Source organism: Acanthopagrus latus, chromosome 12, assembly GCF_904848185.1.
Source record: "Acanthopagrus latus isolate v.2019 chromosome 12, fAcaLat1.1, whole genome shotgun sequence".
NCBI lineage: Eukaryota > Metazoa > Chordata > Actinopteri > Spariformes > Sparidae > Acanthopagrus > Acanthopagrus latus.
In genome coordinates, this window is record NC_051050.1 from 13,874,002 (window position 1) to 13,892,767 (window position 18,766).

General features: G+C 39.7%; 3 protein-coding genes across 6 annotated transcripts; 1 reads left to right on the forward strand and 2 right to left on the reverse strand.

Annotated features, from left to right (window-relative positions):
* Nucleotides 1–597: 597 nt before the first annotated feature.
* Nucleotides 598–3,104, reverse strand: morn3 (MORN repeat containing 3). Of its 4 annotated transcripts, none has more exons than XM_037116381.1 (6): nucleotides 2,692–2,845; nucleotides 2,045–2,214; nucleotides 1,768–1,925; nucleotides 1,517–1,676; nucleotides 1,240–1,424; nucleotides 598–1,105 (listed from the first exon to the last, which is right to left on the reverse strand). In XM_037116381.1, the coding sequence occupies exons 2-6, from the start codon at nucleotides 2,187–2,189 to the stop codon at nucleotides 1,040–1,042; spliced, it is 714 nt and encodes a 237-aa protein (XP_036972276.1). In that variant the 5' UTR covers nucleotides 2,190–2,214; nucleotides 2,692–2,845; the 3' UTR covers nucleotides 598–1,039. The 4 variants fall into 4 exon arrangements, with proteins under 4 accessions (XP_036972276.1, XP_036972275.1, XP_036972273.1 ...); XM_037116380.1 differs by having other exon boundaries at nucleotides 2,687–2,843; XM_037116378.1 differs by having other exon boundaries at nucleotides 2,682–2,838.
* Nucleotides 3,068–12,212, forward strand: tmem120b (transmembrane protein 120B). Its single transcript, XM_037116377.1, has 12 exons — nucleotides 3,068–3,206; nucleotides 4,976–5,094; nucleotides 5,454–5,570; nucleotides 5,671–5,730; nucleotides 5,823–5,918; nucleotides 6,015–6,104; nucleotides 6,319–6,384; nucleotides 6,509–6,570; nucleotides 8,230–8,322; nucleotides 8,602–8,666; nucleotides 8,928–8,996; nucleotides 9,997–12,212. Exons 1-12 carry the CDS (start codon nucleotides 3,144–3,146, stop codon nucleotides 10,111–10,113), a joined length of 1,017 nt encoding a protein of 338 aa, XP_036972272.1. The 5' UTR covers nucleotides 3,068–3,143; the 3' UTR covers nucleotides 10,114–12,212.
* On the reverse strand, nucleotides 11,743–16,853 carry rhof (ras homolog family member F). The gene is made up of 5 exons (XM_037116385.1): nucleotides 16,363–16,853; nucleotides 15,984–16,071; nucleotides 14,506–14,615; nucleotides 14,076–14,210; nucleotides 11,743–13,473 (listed from the first exon to the last, which is right to left on the reverse strand). The coding sequence occupies exons 1-5, from the start codon at nucleotides 16,489–16,491 to the stop codon at nucleotides 13,309–13,311; spliced, it is 627 nt and encodes a 208-aa protein (XP_036972280.1). The 5' UTR covers nucleotides 16,492–16,853; the 3' UTR covers nucleotides 11,743–13,308.
* Between the last annotated feature and the right edge of the window lie 1,913 nt (nucleotides 16,854–18,766).

Genomic DNA, 18,766 nt, shown 5'->3' on the forward strand with positions numbered 1-18,766 from the left:
TGGGCTAGTTCTGTGTGATGATGGGTTTTCATTTATTCTTTAGTCAATTTGAGTTTTTTAAAAATCAATTTATTACACAGATTTCATTATCACATTTTGACCATTGTGGAGTGCCCAGCATATAGAAAATACAGTACATGGTAATATTTGTTGTTGTTTTTTGTTTATAGATGATTATAGTGTTGTATTTATCGAGAAGGGTCTCAATGCTGAAGTTGGGCCTGAGTCCAGAGCTCTGCAATGGGACACAATTGAATGTTACACATGACCAGCACTGAATGGTTCATCATGTGTGGGGCTGGGTGATATGGCCTTGAAATAGTACTGCAATATTATCAGTCTCCATAAAGATACACAATATATATCTCAATATTTTGTAACAGTCTCAAAAGCACTTCATAAATTCAAGCATTCAGCAACAAAATCAAATACCACAATATTTTTTAGCAAATACCTCGATCACGAGATTGCAACAATATTGTAAGCATGACTATTAATACTTTAAGAAAATATTAACACAATGCAATTTTTGATTTAAAAAAATCAGCAATGAGGAGAAATTACTAGGTTTAGGTAAAAGCAAGTGGAACAGACTGATAAATTCAGAAAATGACATCACTTTAATAACGATGCAGTCATTAAAACCAGGAAAACACAACACTGTCCCTACATCACTATATAATGATATCCAAAAGATAAGATCATATATGGTCTCATATCATAACAGTATAATATCAATATATTCCTTAGCTCTAAAGATTGTGATAATATAAGTTAGCAGCAAGCATTTTGTTATCATGACAGTGTTTAACTGTTAGTATTTGGTCCTAAACTGGATTAACGTGTTAAATCATATCACTGTTATTTTTGACTCATTAGCAATATCAACAGATGTTTGTGATTTGCTTCACAGACAAGAACAACTCAGATATGGGTGTAAATATTCTGCCAAAACTCAACAAGCTGCCATCATGCCATTTATTGTCTCTTTTCATGCTTTGTCTGTGGAGGGTAAACTTGCTGGTGAGCTGATTGGTCTTCAGCACCGATGAAGGCAGGCCGACTGGGCTTCTTTTAAAACCAACTGCATATCCACCAGGTGTAACTTGAAAAGAAAGATATGTTTATATTATAATCCACAGTAATGTATTGGCAATGAGCTTTGCCCTGGGATGTGCTTATTGTGTCACATAACCAAGATGTGTGGCTGTAAAAATATCCATAATCAAAATGTTGTACCTGTGGAATTGGATACTTTGTCGGTGCTGGTGCTTCATCTCTCCCAAAATCAGAGAGGGTCCCACATTTTGCTACTCCATCCACCCAAAAGCCTTCATAAAGCTGGCCTCTGTCAGAATAGTAGAACTTCCCATTTCCATTCTTTTTGCCATCTCGCCAGGTGCCTTCATACCAGTTTCCATTTGCTTGGACACAAATTTAAAATTCACTCATCTCGCCACACTCAGCTATAATCTACTCTAGATTTAAAAATGTATATAAAGCAAAGCTCTCTTACCATATCGAATGATGCCCTGTCCGTGATTCTTATCCTTCAGCCACTCTCCCTCGTAGATATCTCCACTCTCATAGTACATCCTTCCCCAGCCACCCCGATGGTCCTCACTCCACTCCCCTTCATAAACTGCTGAGCTATTGTAGAGGTAGGTCCCATGGCCCTAAAGAGATAGAAGATTGTGCAAAATGTATCAGTGTGCATACATGTGTTGTGTGTGTTTATTCATGTGCGACAGAGGATCAGATACCTACATGCTTCTTTCCATTTTTCCATCCACCACAGTACTTCTTTGCATATTCCTTTGTTTCTGGGAGTAGCACACTGTAGGTACCATGTCCATCACATTTTCCAAATTTCCACTCGCCATTATAAATGGCACCGGACTTCTTCCAAACCTGAGTTCCATTCCCTGTAAAAAAAAAAAAAAAAAAAAATGACCAACATGTTAGTGATAGTGTTGTGTAGTGTTAGTACATTATACCTCATAACCACATGATCACAGATTGTTCACACTTGCAAGTAACTCACCATGCTTCTTGTTGTCCTGCCACTCTCCAATGTATTCATTTCCACTGACTGAGAAAACTGTGCACCGCAGTCCATTTTTCTGTGACTTTATATCCAGCAATGTTGACAAAGGCTGAGTTTTATGAGATGTTTTAATATATGGCATGGCCGGGGATAGCTTGATGAAAACCCTGTAGCGTAAACAACATATACCCATGAAGCTGCCAACATTCTCCATACACTGACAATACCATCGTTGAAGGAGGAACAACTCTACATTGACCTTATTTCAGTGCAGCAGATCAATTGAAAATGCAGTTAGCCAACGGGGTTAAAGGGATGTGTGCACACATGATCGACAAAAACATAGCCCAACGTATTCTTCGTGTGTAGATATCATTACAGCATTTGTTTTATTGACATTATAAAGACAGTGCAGATTAAAAAAAAATAAAGTCCTACAAGAAAACGAGGTAAACAGTAACGCACATTTAGGACAAAGTAAGCTACATTTGCTCAAATTAGCCTTAGTAGCTCAAGCCCATTGAACACTAGTTGTTCAAGTAGTTAATGCTAGCTAACCTAGTCTACGTTGCTATGCAGCCCATCAAAGTAACGTTAGGATGTCAAACACTCATTCAAAGCAAAGTATTTGTACCTTACTTAACTTAAATTCAATCCGCTTGTAAACTCGGGCCGTTTAGCTGCCGAATAACTCGAGAACACACAGCTGGTTAGAAGTATAAACTTTACTAGCTTGTCCGCAACCGAGAAAAAAAGCCGAGTATATGCCGTTTCCTAGCAACCGTGTTGTGCACTATAATTAGTGCAGTGTAAAATAAATTTAAAATTCCATTTTAATGTTTCTTTACGTGTGTGGGAGGCACAGGTGCTGATTTCGGGGCCGTGTTAGTTTATTCGTTCGGTTTCTCTTTTTATTCACCTGATGTCTTTTTATCTGTCAACCACGGCTGATCCACAGCGGGCGTTTTAAGATGTGCGCATGCTCCATGCAGCCCAGTTAAAAAGGCGTCTGAGTGGACAGTCAGTGTGAGGAGAGGGACTCGGGGTGGAAACCTTGTGAAGCCGTCCTCTTCGCTACATCATCCGCTGTACCACCATGTCCAAGCCGAAGTTTCAGACGGAGTGGGAGGAAATTGACGAGGAATATCAACAATTACAGGTGACAGAAAAAAAACCGAAACGAACATATTATCTGTGCTAACTATATTGTCGGCTGTAGCTCGCCGTGGATGGCACTGACAGCCGATACTCCAGCAGCTACGTTAGTTTGGATGGCTCCTTCCTATTCGCCATTCATTCTCAGCCCAGTCGTAAACGCAGCTTTTGAGCCAATAACTGCGCTGTTGGGGGGTATCAGAGGGATGGGGTACGTTAAACCTTACCTTTAGCATTTTACGACTTAACTGTAACATCCTTGTGTCCCAGGTGCTAACATTAGCAGCAGGTTGCTTGCTGCTAGGCTATTGAGCAGCTACAGTAACTTAGCTAACCGCACAGTCAGCGTACTATAGTGCTGTTGATTTAATGTGGACGTATTGCCTACCAAAGTTACGTAAATGTCGTAGAGGTGACTCCACGTGTTTGTTGTTTGTGTCGCTTCGCCCGAGTAAACGTTTTCGCGACGTTGGTCATTGAATGCATCATCACACATCACCGACACCACGCTAGCCCCACGTCTGCTTGCTAACCGGCTAACTTCAAACAACAATAAGAGCAGTCGATAGTGGGCTCACGTTGAGGTGTGATAAAGCATCATGTGGCACGACGAGCCCCCACTCCTCGTGACACTCAGACAGCTGAGATGTGGACCCGTGGTGCCATCAATATGTAAAATCTGGAGCTGATCCGTAGGGAAAGAAGATGAAGGTGACTGTCAATTGTTTCAGGGATCTAAAAAAGAAGCTTCGCTGTTAAGGTGAATAGCTAATGAAACAATCTCCAGTTTATGTGTATTTGCTTCCTTCCTAACTGTTGATTGACCTGAAGTGAACCTTCTAAAAACCTTCATGTTAACATTATTGATTGAAAAACCTGTCAGGTGATGTTGGTGCACTGAAAACTCCGAGATACCAGTGTGATCGGCTGTATGTTTGTTCTTCCCCTCTGAAAGGTCACGACCTATTGTCACTTGTTCGTGTGTAGCTGATCTTGGAGCGTGGATTGCACAAGAACACAGCTGACAGACAGCAGATCACTGAGTTCATTGACTCCATCAAACATTTCCCGTGGGGTCCAGTATTTATATTAACTTTTTAGATTCACGATCAGGGTAGAATTGAGTTTGCAGTGTCCACGATGGTTTACTTTGGATACGTTTTAAACAGCACTTTTTCCAGCAAGCCTACGATTAAAACGACAAATGTACAGTAGTTTACACAAAACATTTGTCCAGGCCTTATGATGAAACTTTTAACAAGAATGACTTTTTTTGAGTCTTGGATATTCTATATTCAAATTTTTAAAATGTAAGCAATGATGTCATGGCTTTGCTGATCATATTTAAGGGGGACAGGAGGAGTCCCTAACCTCAGACCATGGGATTATCTCTGCTGACTGTGCCCCAACACACCATGTCCTTCTGATAGGGGGGAAAAAATGCAGACAGCGCTGCTGGTTGCACATAAACTGGAATATAAATTTCACCATATAATAGAGTGTCATGGGCTGTTTATGCTCTGGCTGAAAGGTCAAACAAGTTTTAACAGAGTGAAGCATTTCCATCTCTTCCTGAATAGAGACTGTGTTTGCCAAGAGCTTTCCAGTGTGATAATTTCTTTTTTGACAGTGTTACGCTTTCAAATGTTTGTTAAAGTGTTTTCAGTGAATTTCACATGAATTGAATTTGCATGTCTCATTACCGAGCTTCATCAGATGTTTCTATTCCTTGAAATGTTTCCATACTTACCATGTGTTTGTTTTGATCTCTAGGAAACACACAAAATATACAGGCAAAAACTTGAGGAGCTCACCAGCCTACAGGCAACATGCAGCAGCTCCATCAGTAAACAGAGGAAATGCTTAAAGGACCTACGATACAGCTTGACCAAGTAAGTATTCTCTGATCAGGACCAAACACCTCATGTTTCTCTTGCATGTCTGGCTCATTGTCCAATTTGATGCACTTGTGAATATATATTGCAGTATCACTTTTACTGAACAGGCTGCAGAAAGTGTGTGTGAACGTTTATGTTGTCAGCACTCAAGGAAACGGTTTTGCAGCCAAGTCATCATAGAGAGGAAACAGTATACAGTTATTCAAATGTGATAAATTTCTGGATATGACAAGTTATTATTAACTGTGTCATTCTGACACATGCCAAAAAATATGCTGTCTTAGCTCATTGAGAGCCTTCCTCCTCCTCCTCTTCACTTTTCCACTCATGATCTTTTTGTCTTTTCTTTACAGGTGTGCAAAGTCATGTGACGAGAAAGAACTGGAACTAATAACTGACATCAAGACACAAATCAAAGATAAAGAAAATGTCTTCTTTGATATGGAAGCGTATTTGCCAAAGAGAAATGGGTAAATACCTTTTTTTTTTTTTTCCCCCCTAAGTTGACAAATCGCTCAACACTACTCACATTAAGTTTGCTTTCTCCATTGTTTTTTGTTGTGTTTTCAGGCTGTACCTGAATTTGGTCCTGGGTAACGTGAACGTAACGCTTCTCAGCAACCAGGCAAAGTATGTGAAGAATTCAGCCCTGAGAACAGTGTGAAAATGCAGGTTTAGACTGAAAATGCATGCATGTTTTTGTCGTCCCTTCATCCCCATAGGTTTGCCTACAAAGACGAGTATGAGAAGTTCAAGCTTTATATGACAATAATCCTGATGTTTGGAGCAATAACCTGCCTCTTCTTTCTCAACTGTCGGTGAGGCAACTTATTCCCCACTCAGTCGGTATTGCTGTTGATTAAGCAGAGTCTGAAAGGGCTGCTCACTATTTTATTTTCTCCATTTCTGTTTAGGGTCACTGATGAAATCTTCAACTTTTTGCTGGTGTGGTACTACTGCACTTTGACCATAAGGGAAAGCATCCTAATGAGCAATGGCTCCAGGTGTGCACTTACTTACTTACTTACTTACTTACTTACTTACTTACTTACTTACTTACTTACTTACTTACTTACTTACTTACTTACTTACTTACTTACTTACTTACTTGTTTGTTTGTTTAACATTTATGTGATTTCTTTGTGCTAGGATTTTTATTTGTGCTTGCTGTAAGACTGGGTTGACTGATGTCATCTATTCCTGTGCTCTTCTCTCCAGGATTAAAGGCTGGTGGGTGTCTCATCATTATGTATCCACCTTTCTGTCAGGTGTGATGCTCACCTGGTGAGTTTTTGTCTTTGGTTTCAACATGACATGCTGCTGTTTCAGCAATTGTATTTACTTTTGAACAAACCCTGCAGGTTAGTGACAGCTAACGGTTTTGTCTAACTCTTGTGTCTCCTCACAGGCCAGAGGGGCCCATGTATCAGATGTTTAGAAGCCAGTTTCTTGCTTTCTCCATATATCAAAGTAAGACTTTAATCTACTTTCTAGACTTTCTAGAACAAAATGTATTACTGTCATATGTGCAGTACACTGTGAGCTCCTAGTTTTAGGTGGTTCATCCACAGAAAGCAGCAGTAACGTTTTATCCTCTTGGTCTGATTCTCTAGTTAGAATATTTTGTGTCAAGTACCTCGTAGCAAACATGACACTACACAGGTTGTTTGAGTTTGATCACTTGTAGCCACATTGTGGATCATGTGAGGTGCTCTGCCGTGTGCTGTCACTCTAACCCCTTACGTGACATCATTGGTGTCAGACACAAGCAAAGGAAGATAGAGGATTGTTAATACATTTTTATCTTTGTATCCCAATGCACACAGTATATGCTATTTTGCCACATGAATAGCAGAATATAGGGTTACAGCTAATCATCTTGATTATTGTGCTAGTTATTTTCTTGATTTAATTTAATTGCTGAGGTACAATTGATCAATAGGTACTTTGTCTAGCAAGTGATTTGGATAACAGTGAACTATAGGCCTCTCAAATCACCCAAAGTCCAAGGTGAACTCACCAGGTGTCTTTTGTCAGATTAACAGTCCAAAAACAAGATACTAAGTTTACATTTGTAATCAGCAAATTTCACATTTGAAAAGCTGTAACCACAGATAGTTGGGTGATCTTGCTTGAAAAATGGTTCAAACAGTTCATCAATTATCAAAATAGTTGTTGAGGAATTTTCCGTCTATCAGCTAGAACAGATTCAGTTATGGTTTCTACCTGTTCTGTTTTTGTTTTTATGAAAATAGTATGAAAATGGGCAGATGGAGAATAAGTAACAGGTGACATGACCCAAAGTTAATTACAATATCTAAGTGGTCAGGTGCTAAGACTCAGTCAGTAACAGAAGTGAAGATGAATGAACAGCATTGATAATATGAATACAACTGTTTCACATGCTGTCGCTCTGTTCCATCATAGTATGATAATAGACTTAGGCCAGAGTCGACACCAGTGAAGGTGACTCAACTTTCCTCATATTAATAGTTAATCTAAACTGACCTGATGTGAATAGACGTGTTTGGACACAAGGATGTTGTTGAATGAAGATCTTATTAAGGACATGAATCAGGAGACCAGTTATTTCAAGTTGAATTCTGGCATGATTTGTTCTTGACTTTTGTCAATCACAGATGTCGGATGTAAATACTGCTTGCCTGCTTAAAGTTAACAAAGCTGCTCTTCTGTGAAGAACATGTATTTTTCACCAGAAAAGAGAAGTGAAGTCATTTTACACACTGGTGGTTAAAGTCATTGCCTCGTATATCACATGTACATGCATGGTGTGACAACCACTGTGATCGTGGATCTGTGGTTGTGGTAACGAGTCAAATGTTTTAAGACAGAAGGTCCCATTTCAAAGCCTCACGTCAGACTGAGTTGAGGTGGCCCGTTTTCTGTTCGTTTTGTTTTGAGGACAGAATGACCTAATTTCATCGTGCAGAGCTTCAAATTGCAGGCTACTATTGACTTTTTTTATTCCATTAAATGTTTTGGGAAATGGGAATGAGCTGATGCTACTCTAGAAAAAGTCATTTTCCATTCCAATACTGAGACATCATCTGAACTGAATTGATCTGTTCCGTGTTGACTGTGCTGTAACGTGTAATTTTTGTCCTCCAGGCTTTGTCCAGTTCCTCCAGTATTACTACCAGAGCGGCTGCTTATACAGGCTGCGAGCTCTGGGAGAGAGAAATCAGCTGGACCTCACAGTGGGTACGTTGTAAGCTATTTCGGGTGCTAGTCATTTCAATCGTTTGAACTCCTGAGCCATCTGCAATGCCATGTCTGGAAATATAGGGTAAAGGTGAGAGATGAAGGCAGCTGTTAACATCAGCGTGCTGCCGCGCAGATGTCGGGTAGAGCCCTGGCAAGTTCACCTCTCAGACCACCTCTGATGTCATATTGTTGTGCGGAGACAACAGAGTAAGAACAAAAGTGTGGGAGTCTGTGTCATGTTGTCCCAAGGTCACTGTTAGTTTTGTGTCTCTGCAGAGGGATTTCAGTCCTGGATGTGGAGAGGCCTGACTTTTCTTTTGCCGTTCCTCTTTTTTGGCCACGTGAGTCAAACTTTTCTTCTTTTCTTCATGCTTTTGATATCAAACTCCAGCTTTATTGCCTTATTAAGATTATTTCAAAATCATTACATAAGATCTTTTAAGCTTATTGGGTTGTTTTACACCAACAGTCATTGTTCTGTCAGTATGATGTGCATTAAAAGTTCACACAGTTGTTTTGAAAGACAAAAACTGCATCATCTAAGGCAACCCTAGCGTGCAGGGACGTTTTTATGAAAGGTAATTCGTCCTCTTCGTCCACAGTTCTGGCAGCTGTACAACTCGGTGACCCTGTTTCGCTTGGCAAGACACGAGGACTGCAAGGAGTGGCAGGTAAGGATCACTTTGGCAGATCCTTTACTTAAATGTTAAGAGACATGCCGAGGCAGATTAAAAAATGTTTGAACAAAAGGAAAAAGTTAAAAGTAAAGCCCTGAATGGAGGCAGTGTTGTCAGTCATATTTGAGAATATTTTTAGAGATTGTATAGCTTGTATAACTAAAGACATTCATCAAATTGCTTCCATTTAAAGGGTAACTGTACCAATTTTACACATGGAAGTGTTTTTCCTCTGGAGCCTGTAAACTCCACACAAAGTGTGAAATAGGTGAAGTTATATGTTAAACTGCTTGTTGCTGCCACCAACAGGCTCAGATTGTTCTCGGTGTCAGTACGGACATGATTCCTACAGAGCTGAACCTTCTTGTTCAAGAACAAGACCCTTTTTTTATTTTACGAGAAACAGGTGCCAGCAAACTGCTTTTGAAGAAACAGTCATTTTATCATCAACTTAAGTCAAACCTGACATAAAAACCAAATAAAACTCACCAGAAGCTTTTTGGTTTTTCTTTTCACTGATCATAAATCACCAATTCACAAAATAATACAAGACTGAGACCAGACAACAGAGAAGCAGTGTGAGAAAATGGCGTGTAGAGCCAGAATGTTTCTCAAATTAAACACTATGAACAACAATCAGAGCCTGTCACTGGCAAATGAAGTACTTTAAGTGGACATACTTTGGTTTACATCGCACTCTGTTTCATGGCTGTTGGTTGCAACTGTCTTCCTCAATATTGGACAAATTAAAAAAAAAAAAAAAAATGTTGTCCCCCATCATCAATTGCACAGATACAAAAACATGGCAAAGTAGAGGTTGGTTGGAAAATACTGAGGTTAGCCCTTTAAGTCAAAGGGAGTGTACACATACTTAACTGGAATTAACCTGTGATTAAGTCTTGTGTAGTGTAACAGAATGTTAACACGTCCAAACACATAAACACAACAAATGTCATGTTTTGTCTCGGAATAAAACACATTTTTCTTCTTTCAGGTATTTATGCTGGCGCTGACATTTCTCGTCCTGTTCCTGGGAAATTTCCTCACCACATTAAAGGTCGTCCACCAGAAGGTTCAGAAAAACCAGGATACGGTGCAAAAGAATGATTGAAACCAAAACTCAAGCAAGACACGTCAGATTCTCACAAAAGGCCAGTAATTTTGAAGCAACGCGCACAATTGCTTGACAGGCTGACCGCAGTCCGATCAGGCCGGGAGAAGACGAAGCTGAAACCTCTGTTTCTCTCAGGCTTTGACGGCAGCAGCAGCGTCCAGCCAAAGTATCTGGCCAACAGGCTTCTGCTTTTCTAATGACTTGTCGTCGATGTTGCTGCGTAGTCGGTCGCAACACTAAGTGATGTTCGCCTGACAGACGAACAGTTTGTCGCTTAACCCTGTACATACCAACATGTGTGGAAAGAATGTGTGTTTTATTGTGTCAAGTGCATGAATCTGTCAGAGAGCCTTTGTTCAAATCATATGCAACTAAAAGGGGGCAGGTAGCATTGTTTCAACAGAATATAGTTTGCCTTCGAAGACCTAATGTCTGTCACGCACATGCTTCATACTTCTGTGAAGTAGTCATGGTCAAACTGTCTCTGGGCTGAACACAGTTGTTCAATGTGGCACTCTTCATGAATTCGCAAACTTTTTTTTTTAATGTGTAGTTCTCAATTCCTGTTGTGCTATCTCACCACTAAACACATTTTGTTATTTACTTCAGAAACTGTAAATGTTATACTTGACTGCCCAAAATGACCTTCGGTTTTCAAACCCCTCCTGATGTATTTTGTCCATCTGGAGTCTGCTTCTCCCTTCAGGCAGCAGTCACAAAAGCCATAACTGTTTTTGTATGAGCTAACTGCTAATCTTATTATGTGGCTAAGTCACAAGAACGCACACAAAAACTTGTACTGTCTCTGAAAAAACGGTTGTTCTTATGCGAACTCCTTCCTAGTAGTAAGACTCTTAATGTTTTCATTAACAAAATGCTACTGTGTCCATAGGTTTAGTATGTTTCACGTACACGTAAAGGTGCAATATGTAAGAACTGGCCATTGTTTAATTCATATTCCAAAGAAATGGGGCGCAGCGTATTAGCAAAGTAACTGCTAGTTAGCTCAGTTAGCTGTGCAGCTAGCGGTCGGAACTGGGAGCTCGGTTCACTGGAAGAGCATTGGTGATTACATCACTGGCAGGGGAGCGTTGGACTGGGATATGTCGGGGCTAGCAGGCTAGCATGCTAACTTCATGAGATCACTGCAACACTGTACATGTCAAAAAGTCAAAACCTGTAACTTTCGACAAAATATTTAAAGGTGCACTATGTAAGACTTTCAGAAACGTACTAAAACTAACAGCAAAACTTTAGGAAATATTGTTTTTTTATACTGTCAGTGACTTGTATGTATTGTGTTGTGTTGAAGAGATGTCTGCTGAAGTAAGCATGCTAACAAGCTAGCATTGGGCCTGAAAACCTCTTTCACCAAGCCGCCAAAGCTCCCGTGATCGTGGCATAAACCCCAACACTCCCCTGGTGGTCCAGCTAGCTGGATGTCTAACTGAGCTAACAAGCTAACGGTACCTACAGTCCTGGCTGTATAAAAAAGAAAACAGCTGGCAGTTACTCTGGTGATATGCTGCCTCAACTTGTTGGGAGTATGAATTCAAGGTGGCTGATTGTTATACATTGCACTTTTAAATTTGATTTAAAAATAAAATTGCGTTTTAACACTTGAAGTCTACGCACAGATTTTGCTCTATAACCGGAAAAAAAACAACATGCTTTTAGTTCCCTCTTGTTATGTGATGTTTTTAGAAATGTATTTTGATCAAATGCTGCTATTAGCACCAGTACTGTAAGACTTTAAAATACAGAGGGATGACTGAAAATGTGCTGGATTATTGTTTTTTTCTAATAACAATCAACATAAGAAATATTTGTATGAATTAACTTATGACCAGATCTGGAGCCTCTGCCCTAGTTCACTGTCATGTCGTCTGGTCACTGTGTCATGTTTGTTCTGTGATATTACACAAGGGTCTTTTGTTTGTTTTGTTTTTTTTCAGCTAAAGGTCAGACGGGCTCAAACGAACAGCTGTAGTAGTGTCAGGTTCTCCAATGCCTTATTCTCCCTCCAGCCTGTCACAGCAAAGTAACAACAACAACAACAAAAAAATGTCCATCTCATTTCATCTGGAAAGTCAAAAGGAAGTAGCGTTACATTTGTCATTTCCCATCAAGCAATCGCGCTGAAGAGAATCAGTATTTATGTGCATCACTTTTTTTTTAATTGAAAGTTATAGACCAAAATGTTACATTTGATGCCAGAGAGCGCTGCCAGATTTTTATGATGTAGCTGATGTTTAACAATGTCTTCATCGTTTGTCCCATGACTGTGACTCGTGCCTGAGTTTGATCAGTGACAAGAGACAGTTGACACTTTCTCAATCTGTGTACATTGTTGTAAAGAAAAGAAAACATATATTAATAATTAAAACACCTAATGAAAACACACTATTTCTGTGTTTCTTGTGCGCTGAGAGAGAACATATAGATTACAATATCGATTGTACCTGTTATTCACTGATTTGTTACTGCATGCAGTCATTAAAAACATATTCAGTCGTTCCAACACTAGTGGGCACTGTCGGTAAAGATAAAGAGCCGTGCTGCAAGTTGTCAGGGCTCCAAAACAAATTCCAGATCCGTGTGCTTGTTTTACTGGCAATGAAATGAAACTATTTTCTTTATTTATTTATTTTTTATTATTTCTTCAAAACTGTTAAAACTACAGTGCTCGCGATCAACCAGCAGTTTTTAAAACATCGAACATTATTAAAACCTTTGGGGGGAAAAAAGTTACAAAGATACAAGTAGCAATCAATATTCTGAAAAATACACAGTGTTGTAATAAAAATGTACCATGTGGAGACAGTGCAAAGCTTTCTATTAGAAAAATATTTATATATATATAAAAAAAAATACTAAAGGTAACATTTCTCATATAAGTAAAATATATATATTGACAGAAGGTATTTTAAGTTGCACTGCTGGTGCTTGCAAAATTGTCTTTCCTGTTATGTCATTTGCTCTTGTGACTTTAGAGGATGACTCAATGGGGTGCAGACTTAGTGTCTCCTCGCCCCGCATCCCCAACCCAAGCTGCTCCCGCATCTGCCCTGACAGCGAGCATCTTTGGCCTCTGAATGTCCAACCACTCCCAATGTGAGAGAGTGTTTCTTTAAAAAAAAAAAGAAAGAAAGAAAAACTGAAGTCATCACACCTCCTCCTGTGCTTTTGACATCACAGAACCACACATTTCTTCTGCTTATTGTAGTTCCTGTGTTTGCGATTGAAGGCCAGAGTTCTTTTGGTGGCCTCTCTGAAAATGTCCTCCACGTTCTCCTGATACTTGGCCGAACACTCGAGGTAGAGCTCTGCATTCATCTGCTGCCGGGTCTCCTCACCCTGCATCCCAAACCAACACCGAGAATTAGACTCTATGGCTGTATTGTAAGCAGTGTTGTAAAAGTAGCCCGAAGTCATACTCGAGTAAAAGTAAATATATCATGTTAAAATATGAAAGTGGGCATATTTGGTGGGCATCCATATCAATAGTGCTTGGATCTGATGGTCAGCATTATCAGAACCAGTGACTTTTGTGTTTCTTATTTAATCTTATTAAAGATCAAATGATTTAATGATGTGCTGCTTCGGCTCCAATGCAGCATGTAATCTGCAAAGTAACTAGCAACTAAAGTTATCAAATACATGTAGCAGTAGATAAAATACAACATTTGCTTCCAAATGTAGTGGAGTGGAAGCATAAAGTGGCATACAATTGAAATAATAAAGTAAAGTACAAATGTGTCAAAGTTGTACTTAAGTACTTCAATAAATGTACTCAGTTACATCCCATCACTGGGTAGAATTAAAGAGAACTGTGCCTTTGTATTTGTTCTGTATCTGTTATTGCATGCACGCTGCGGTTGTAGGTTCTGGTTAGGGCACTTCCTCTTCCGTGGGCCTGCTCTCAGATCACTGACAGTTTGCATGTCTTCTTCATTTACCTGCGTGTAAGTGATGGGATCCTGATTCATGGCCTTCAGCTTCCTCGTACACTCTTTGTCCTTCCTGAGGTCGGTCTTGCAGCCGATCAGGATGACCGGAATGTCCCGGCAGAAGTGCCTCACCTCTGGGAACCACTGAGCGAACAAAATGTAAGGAATGGATTATCTTGAGTCATTGTGTGTTTTATTCTTTTTACAGATCAGGCTTGTGTGAACACATCATGATTGCACAAGTCCCAGCACAGCACAGAGTCCTGCCTGCATTCAAGAGGGTCAATGTCCACAGTTGTGTGAGTTAATCATAGCCAAAAGAATGCAGCCAACACCAACAAACCACAGTCTGATAATCATTAAACTAACTGAATTTTGAACTCCAGTTAAATAGTAACATTCTCTTGACAGGTTGTTAATACACCGTATGACTTATTACCTTGATCAGGACATTCTCAAAGCTGGTGGGGTTGGTCACATCAAAGCAGATCAACACCAGATTGGCTTCTTGGTACGAGAGCGGCCGCAGCCTGTCATAGTCTTCCTGTCCTAAATGAATGCCAGCACACAAGATAATACGAGTTATTATTATTATCATTCATGTGCGTAACGTGTGAAGTGGGTGCAGCAGCCTGAACATAAAGATACGACGTATGGTACGAAGTCGGTGTCGCTGTACCAAACCACATCCTGGCTTCGGCTTCCCTTTCCGCTGATGGAAGGCACCATGCTACACTTTTACAGAAGATAAGCAGCCAGCGTCTGACTGACGGTCGTTTTCCTGAGAATTACTTTGGAACTTCGTGTTTTATGGCCCACTGAAATACAGAAGTCTCTCAGATACATGCCATGCCATATCAATACCCCAGTGTAAGTGCCACAAAGAAAAAAGGTTGCTGTCTTTGATACATAAATGGGCCAAATGTGAACATTATTTTCTTCAAAAACCCAGTTATTTGTGTAAGAACTGTAAGATTCAGCAGATATCGACTAAATTATGAATTAGAAACGGACTGATAATTGGACCGGTGTTAACCGTCCTGACACAATTTTAACACGATTAGATAAATCCTCACAGAGTGCTAATGTTCAGTACCAAGCCCTTTCAATGACGTCGTACATTGTGAGCTAATAAATATGGCACTCAAATATTAGTCTGACTTTGATATTGGTCGATGGCTCAAAAACACATGAATTAAGGTCATATACATCAAATTGATGTACAAATACAGTACGTCAAGAGGAATAGGGAGATTTTTCTCATTTTAGGGTTTTTGTTCCCTGTATAATGTAATTTTTTTGTGCTGCCAACATTTTAACCTTGTAGAACACACCTCTACAGATGGAAGCTCATACAAAGTGTAACATTTTGATATGTACACTTGTAATAAACTGTAAAAACAGTATAAAGAGATTCTTATCCACTGAAAAAAAGAATGTAACAATAATTATGGATGGGGGGGGGGGGCAATTCTGAATATTTTTTAAGTAAAAAACAGTCCCTCAAACAAAATGTCCCTCTAAACTTGAGTCCATAGCAGTTTGGTCAGCAGCTTAACAGCTGTTCAGTTCCTACAAGATGATGTTGAGGATGCTCCGACGTCAGAATCGACCTTTACCACTTCCTCTGTCAGAACAACCAAGATAAAGACTGAACACACAGCGTGAGGAGGTCTGAACCTTATATATGTTTTTTAAATAAAAAATTTAAACAAACTATACAATTATTATCATTATTATTCTAACATTGTTTATCTGAACAAACTTTATGTCATATTCCATTCGGTGTGTGATCACTGAGGTCAGCAGGATCCGAAACTTCTTTCCACATACTGTCAAATGTGCAGCACTGATAGGAACAAAAAAACGACTCACATTTGTTTGAACATGGAGGTGATTTCTGATAAAGAGTCTTACCAGCCGTGTCATACAGGTTGAGCTTTATCTCCTTTCCTCCAAGAGAGATAGTGGTCACATATTTTTCAAACACTGATGGCGCATATTTCTGTTTTTGACACACAGAAAGGAGAAAGATATCTAACTTGTGATAAAACTATACTGTTTATCTTCATAGATTTTTCATATTTCTGCCAATTTAAAGTTTATAAAAGTGTTATGAATGAAGGCTATTATGAAAGGCAATGCAGCTCCCATTCACACAGACTAAATTCGGCTTTAGAAAAAGGGCTGAGAGTGCACAAATGTCAGAATTAACGTATCTGTTATAGTAAATATACAATACAATATACAATATTAAGAGATGAGGTTCACTACATGACATGAAAGCTCTTCTTACCTCTGGAAAGTCACCTTTGGCGTAAACCATCAGCAGCGATGTTTTCCCACAGCCTCCATCTCCCACTATCACAATTTTAAGTTCACCTCCTCTCTTTGTGGAACCTTTACTGACACCGTTTTGCGTCATTTCACCTCCAAACAGTCACACCGGTACCAGGCAGGATGGTGTTAGAGATGCTCCCTCCAGATTTAAGTTGAATACATGGCAAATTAATCTATATTTGGAAAGACTGAGATGATCTACAGGCAGTGTCGAGACAGAGGAACAGACAAGCCTCATGTTTTACCAGGTAGCTGCTAACCGCTTCCTCTTCCTGTCACATTGAAGCTGTTGCCAATTGACCCCCCACACTTCTCTCCTGTCCTATTAGCAGCCTGCTCCCTGACAGCATCTTTCGGTATGAATAGAGTCACAGCTGAGCTGCACATGTTGAGTCTGGCTGCTCCTACTTCCTCTATTGCATGTGAATATCCTGGGTGGGTACTCAATCTGAAGCTCTGCCTTTCGCTGACAGCACTGTGCAAATTAGGCACCATTGAAAATGTTCTTCCTTAATGCTGAAGTCACATTTATTATCAAGATTCACAGATTCTTATCAAAGAAGTCATGACGGCATGTCCTGGTGATGCTCTGATATCAGTGAATGGGCTGGGCGTGCACCTGCATGTACCTGCTTAACAGCTTTCTACTGTTGTGAACTTGTTTATCTCAGGAATTAGCTCTGGTAAAAGGTCACAGTCGGCAAAGTAATACACCAGCTGCCACACGTCTCCCAGATTCTTAAGTGTATGTCCTTGTGCATTTTATTTTCTGTTGCCTACCGGTTTTACCGTCAGACCTGGATGTTTGTATAAAGTATGGAATATTCCTTTAATGGTCACTGATTAAATGTCAGTCTAACAAATTCATTCTTAAAACAAACAGGGTCAAGCATACCACCAGCTTAACCGATAATGGCTGCTAATTGTGGCTGCTGTTAGCTAGCCAGTGCAATTAGCCAATCATCTGGTGGATCAGACTGGGAGCTCGGAGCACCAGAGGAGTGTTGCTGTTTAGGAGCTTTGCTGTGCTAATTTGTTAGCATGCTAACTTCAGTAGATATCATGTCTTCAAACAGTGGATCAATTTAGTTTGTTTTTTGACAAAATCTTCTCGCGTATTGCACCTTTAATTTCATAATTACATTATGATTGTGTGAAATTCAAGAATATGAGACTGTAAACAAACCTTTCAGCACAGTGTTGTAAAAAGTACCCAACAGTCATACTTGAGTAAAATGAATTGGTACTGTGTTAATATATTACTTTCTGTATAAGTGAAAGCCAACCAGACCAACTGTACTTAAAAGTAGAAGTTTTGTATTATCTTAAATCAGATTCCTTATAAAATTAATTTAGAAATTAGCTACTGTGGCTCTGATGCACCATGCAATCTGCAAAATAACTAGCAACTAAAGTTATCAAATGAATACAGCGAGTAAAAAATACATTTCCCTCCAAAATGTAGCGGTACAAAGAAATTAATCCAATCATGAAACCTGTAAATGTATGTGACAGAAATAGTGGTTTCCCTTTTAATGTGAGCATTTTGAATCCCCAGGGGGATTTACGAGCAAGACATCAGTCATACCTCTCTGTGTGGTCTGTATGGCTGAACATGGCAGTGACATCACGGATTGGGCGTCAGGACAAACTACTCCCGTTCGTCCCAGGATCCAATGTACGGACACTTCACCCGGTAACAAACTAATTCAATTAGCAAGATATAGTGAGTGGTTTGAAGATAACATTGAGAGGTCCAGTATGGTGACATGGGCATGTGAGGCAGACAGGCAGCTTTAAGGCAAGACAAAGAGCTTCATATCGTTTGCATTAAAGTTAGATAGTGAGCCAGATGACCAAAAGAAAATTTACATTTACTGCAGTCTTACGAATTCAGTCCAGTTGCATATAAGTTACTACTAGATTGCATAAGACCTGGATGACTGATAATCATCATAGAGATTACACAGCATGCCATATTTTAACATTATTTCCAGGAATATCTTTCAGCCGTGTCGATGCTTGCTAGTAATCACAGACATCTGATGTACGGTAGGTTGCACTGGGTGTCATGATCATAGAGAAAGAGCCAGAAATCACAAAATGCTGTATTTTAAGATCACTCAAATTCATTCAGTGTGTAGTCTGGAACGTTCTGCCCATCGAAACTCAGACCGAGGTAGGCTACACAGTCAATTTTGAAAAGGTTAAATATTCTGTGGTCACTGGTGGGAAAATATGCAGTTATTGGCTAGGAATCCAGAAAATTTGAGCGAGCTGTCCCTTTAAGAGGATGAGCTGACACTGCCCTTTGCCTATTTGAAGAAAGCATTTTTGCCTGAATACACACACATTTACTG

Excerpts from the sequence above, each read along its gene's own strand:
- morn3 (XM_037116381.1), bottom strand. The coding sequence starts at position 2,189 with ATGCCATATATTAAAACATCTCATAAAACTCAGCCTTTGTCAACATTG. Across the intron at positions 1,926-2,044 it reads GCAGGACAACAAGAAGCATG|GGAATGGAACTCAGGTTTGG; the intron begins GTGAGTTACTTG and ends TTTTTTTTACAG. Across the intron at positions 1,677-1,767 it reads GGAAAAATGGAAAGAAGCAT|GGCCATGGGACCTACCTCTA; the intron begins GTAGGTATCTGA and ends CTATCTCTTTAG.
- tmem120b (XM_037116377.1), top strand. The coding sequence starts at position 3,144 with ATGTCCAAGCCGAAGTTTCAGACGGAGTGGGAGGAAATTGACGAGGAA. Across the intron at positions 5,731-5,822 it reads CTTCTCAGCAACCAGGCAAA|GTTTGCCTACAAAGACGAGT; the intron begins GTATGTGAAGAA and ends TCATCCCCATAG. Across the intron at positions 6,105-6,318 it reads CTAATGAGCAATGGCTCCAG|GATTAAAGGCTGGTGGGTGT; the intron begins GTGTGCACTTAC and ends TCTTCTCTCCAG.
- rhof (XM_037116385.1), bottom strand. The coding sequence starts at position 16,491 with ATGACGCAAAACGGTGTCAGTAAAGGTTCCACAAAGAGAGGAGGTGAA. Across the intron at positions 16,072-16,362 it reads CCAAAGGTGACTTTCCAGAG|AAATATGCGCCATCAGTGTT; the intron begins GTAAGAAGAGCT and ends TGTCAAAAACAG. Across the intron at positions 14,211-14,505 it reads TTGAGAATGTCCTGATCAAG|TGGTTCCCAGAGGTGAGGCA; the intron begins GTAATAAGTCAT and ends TTGTTCGCTCAG.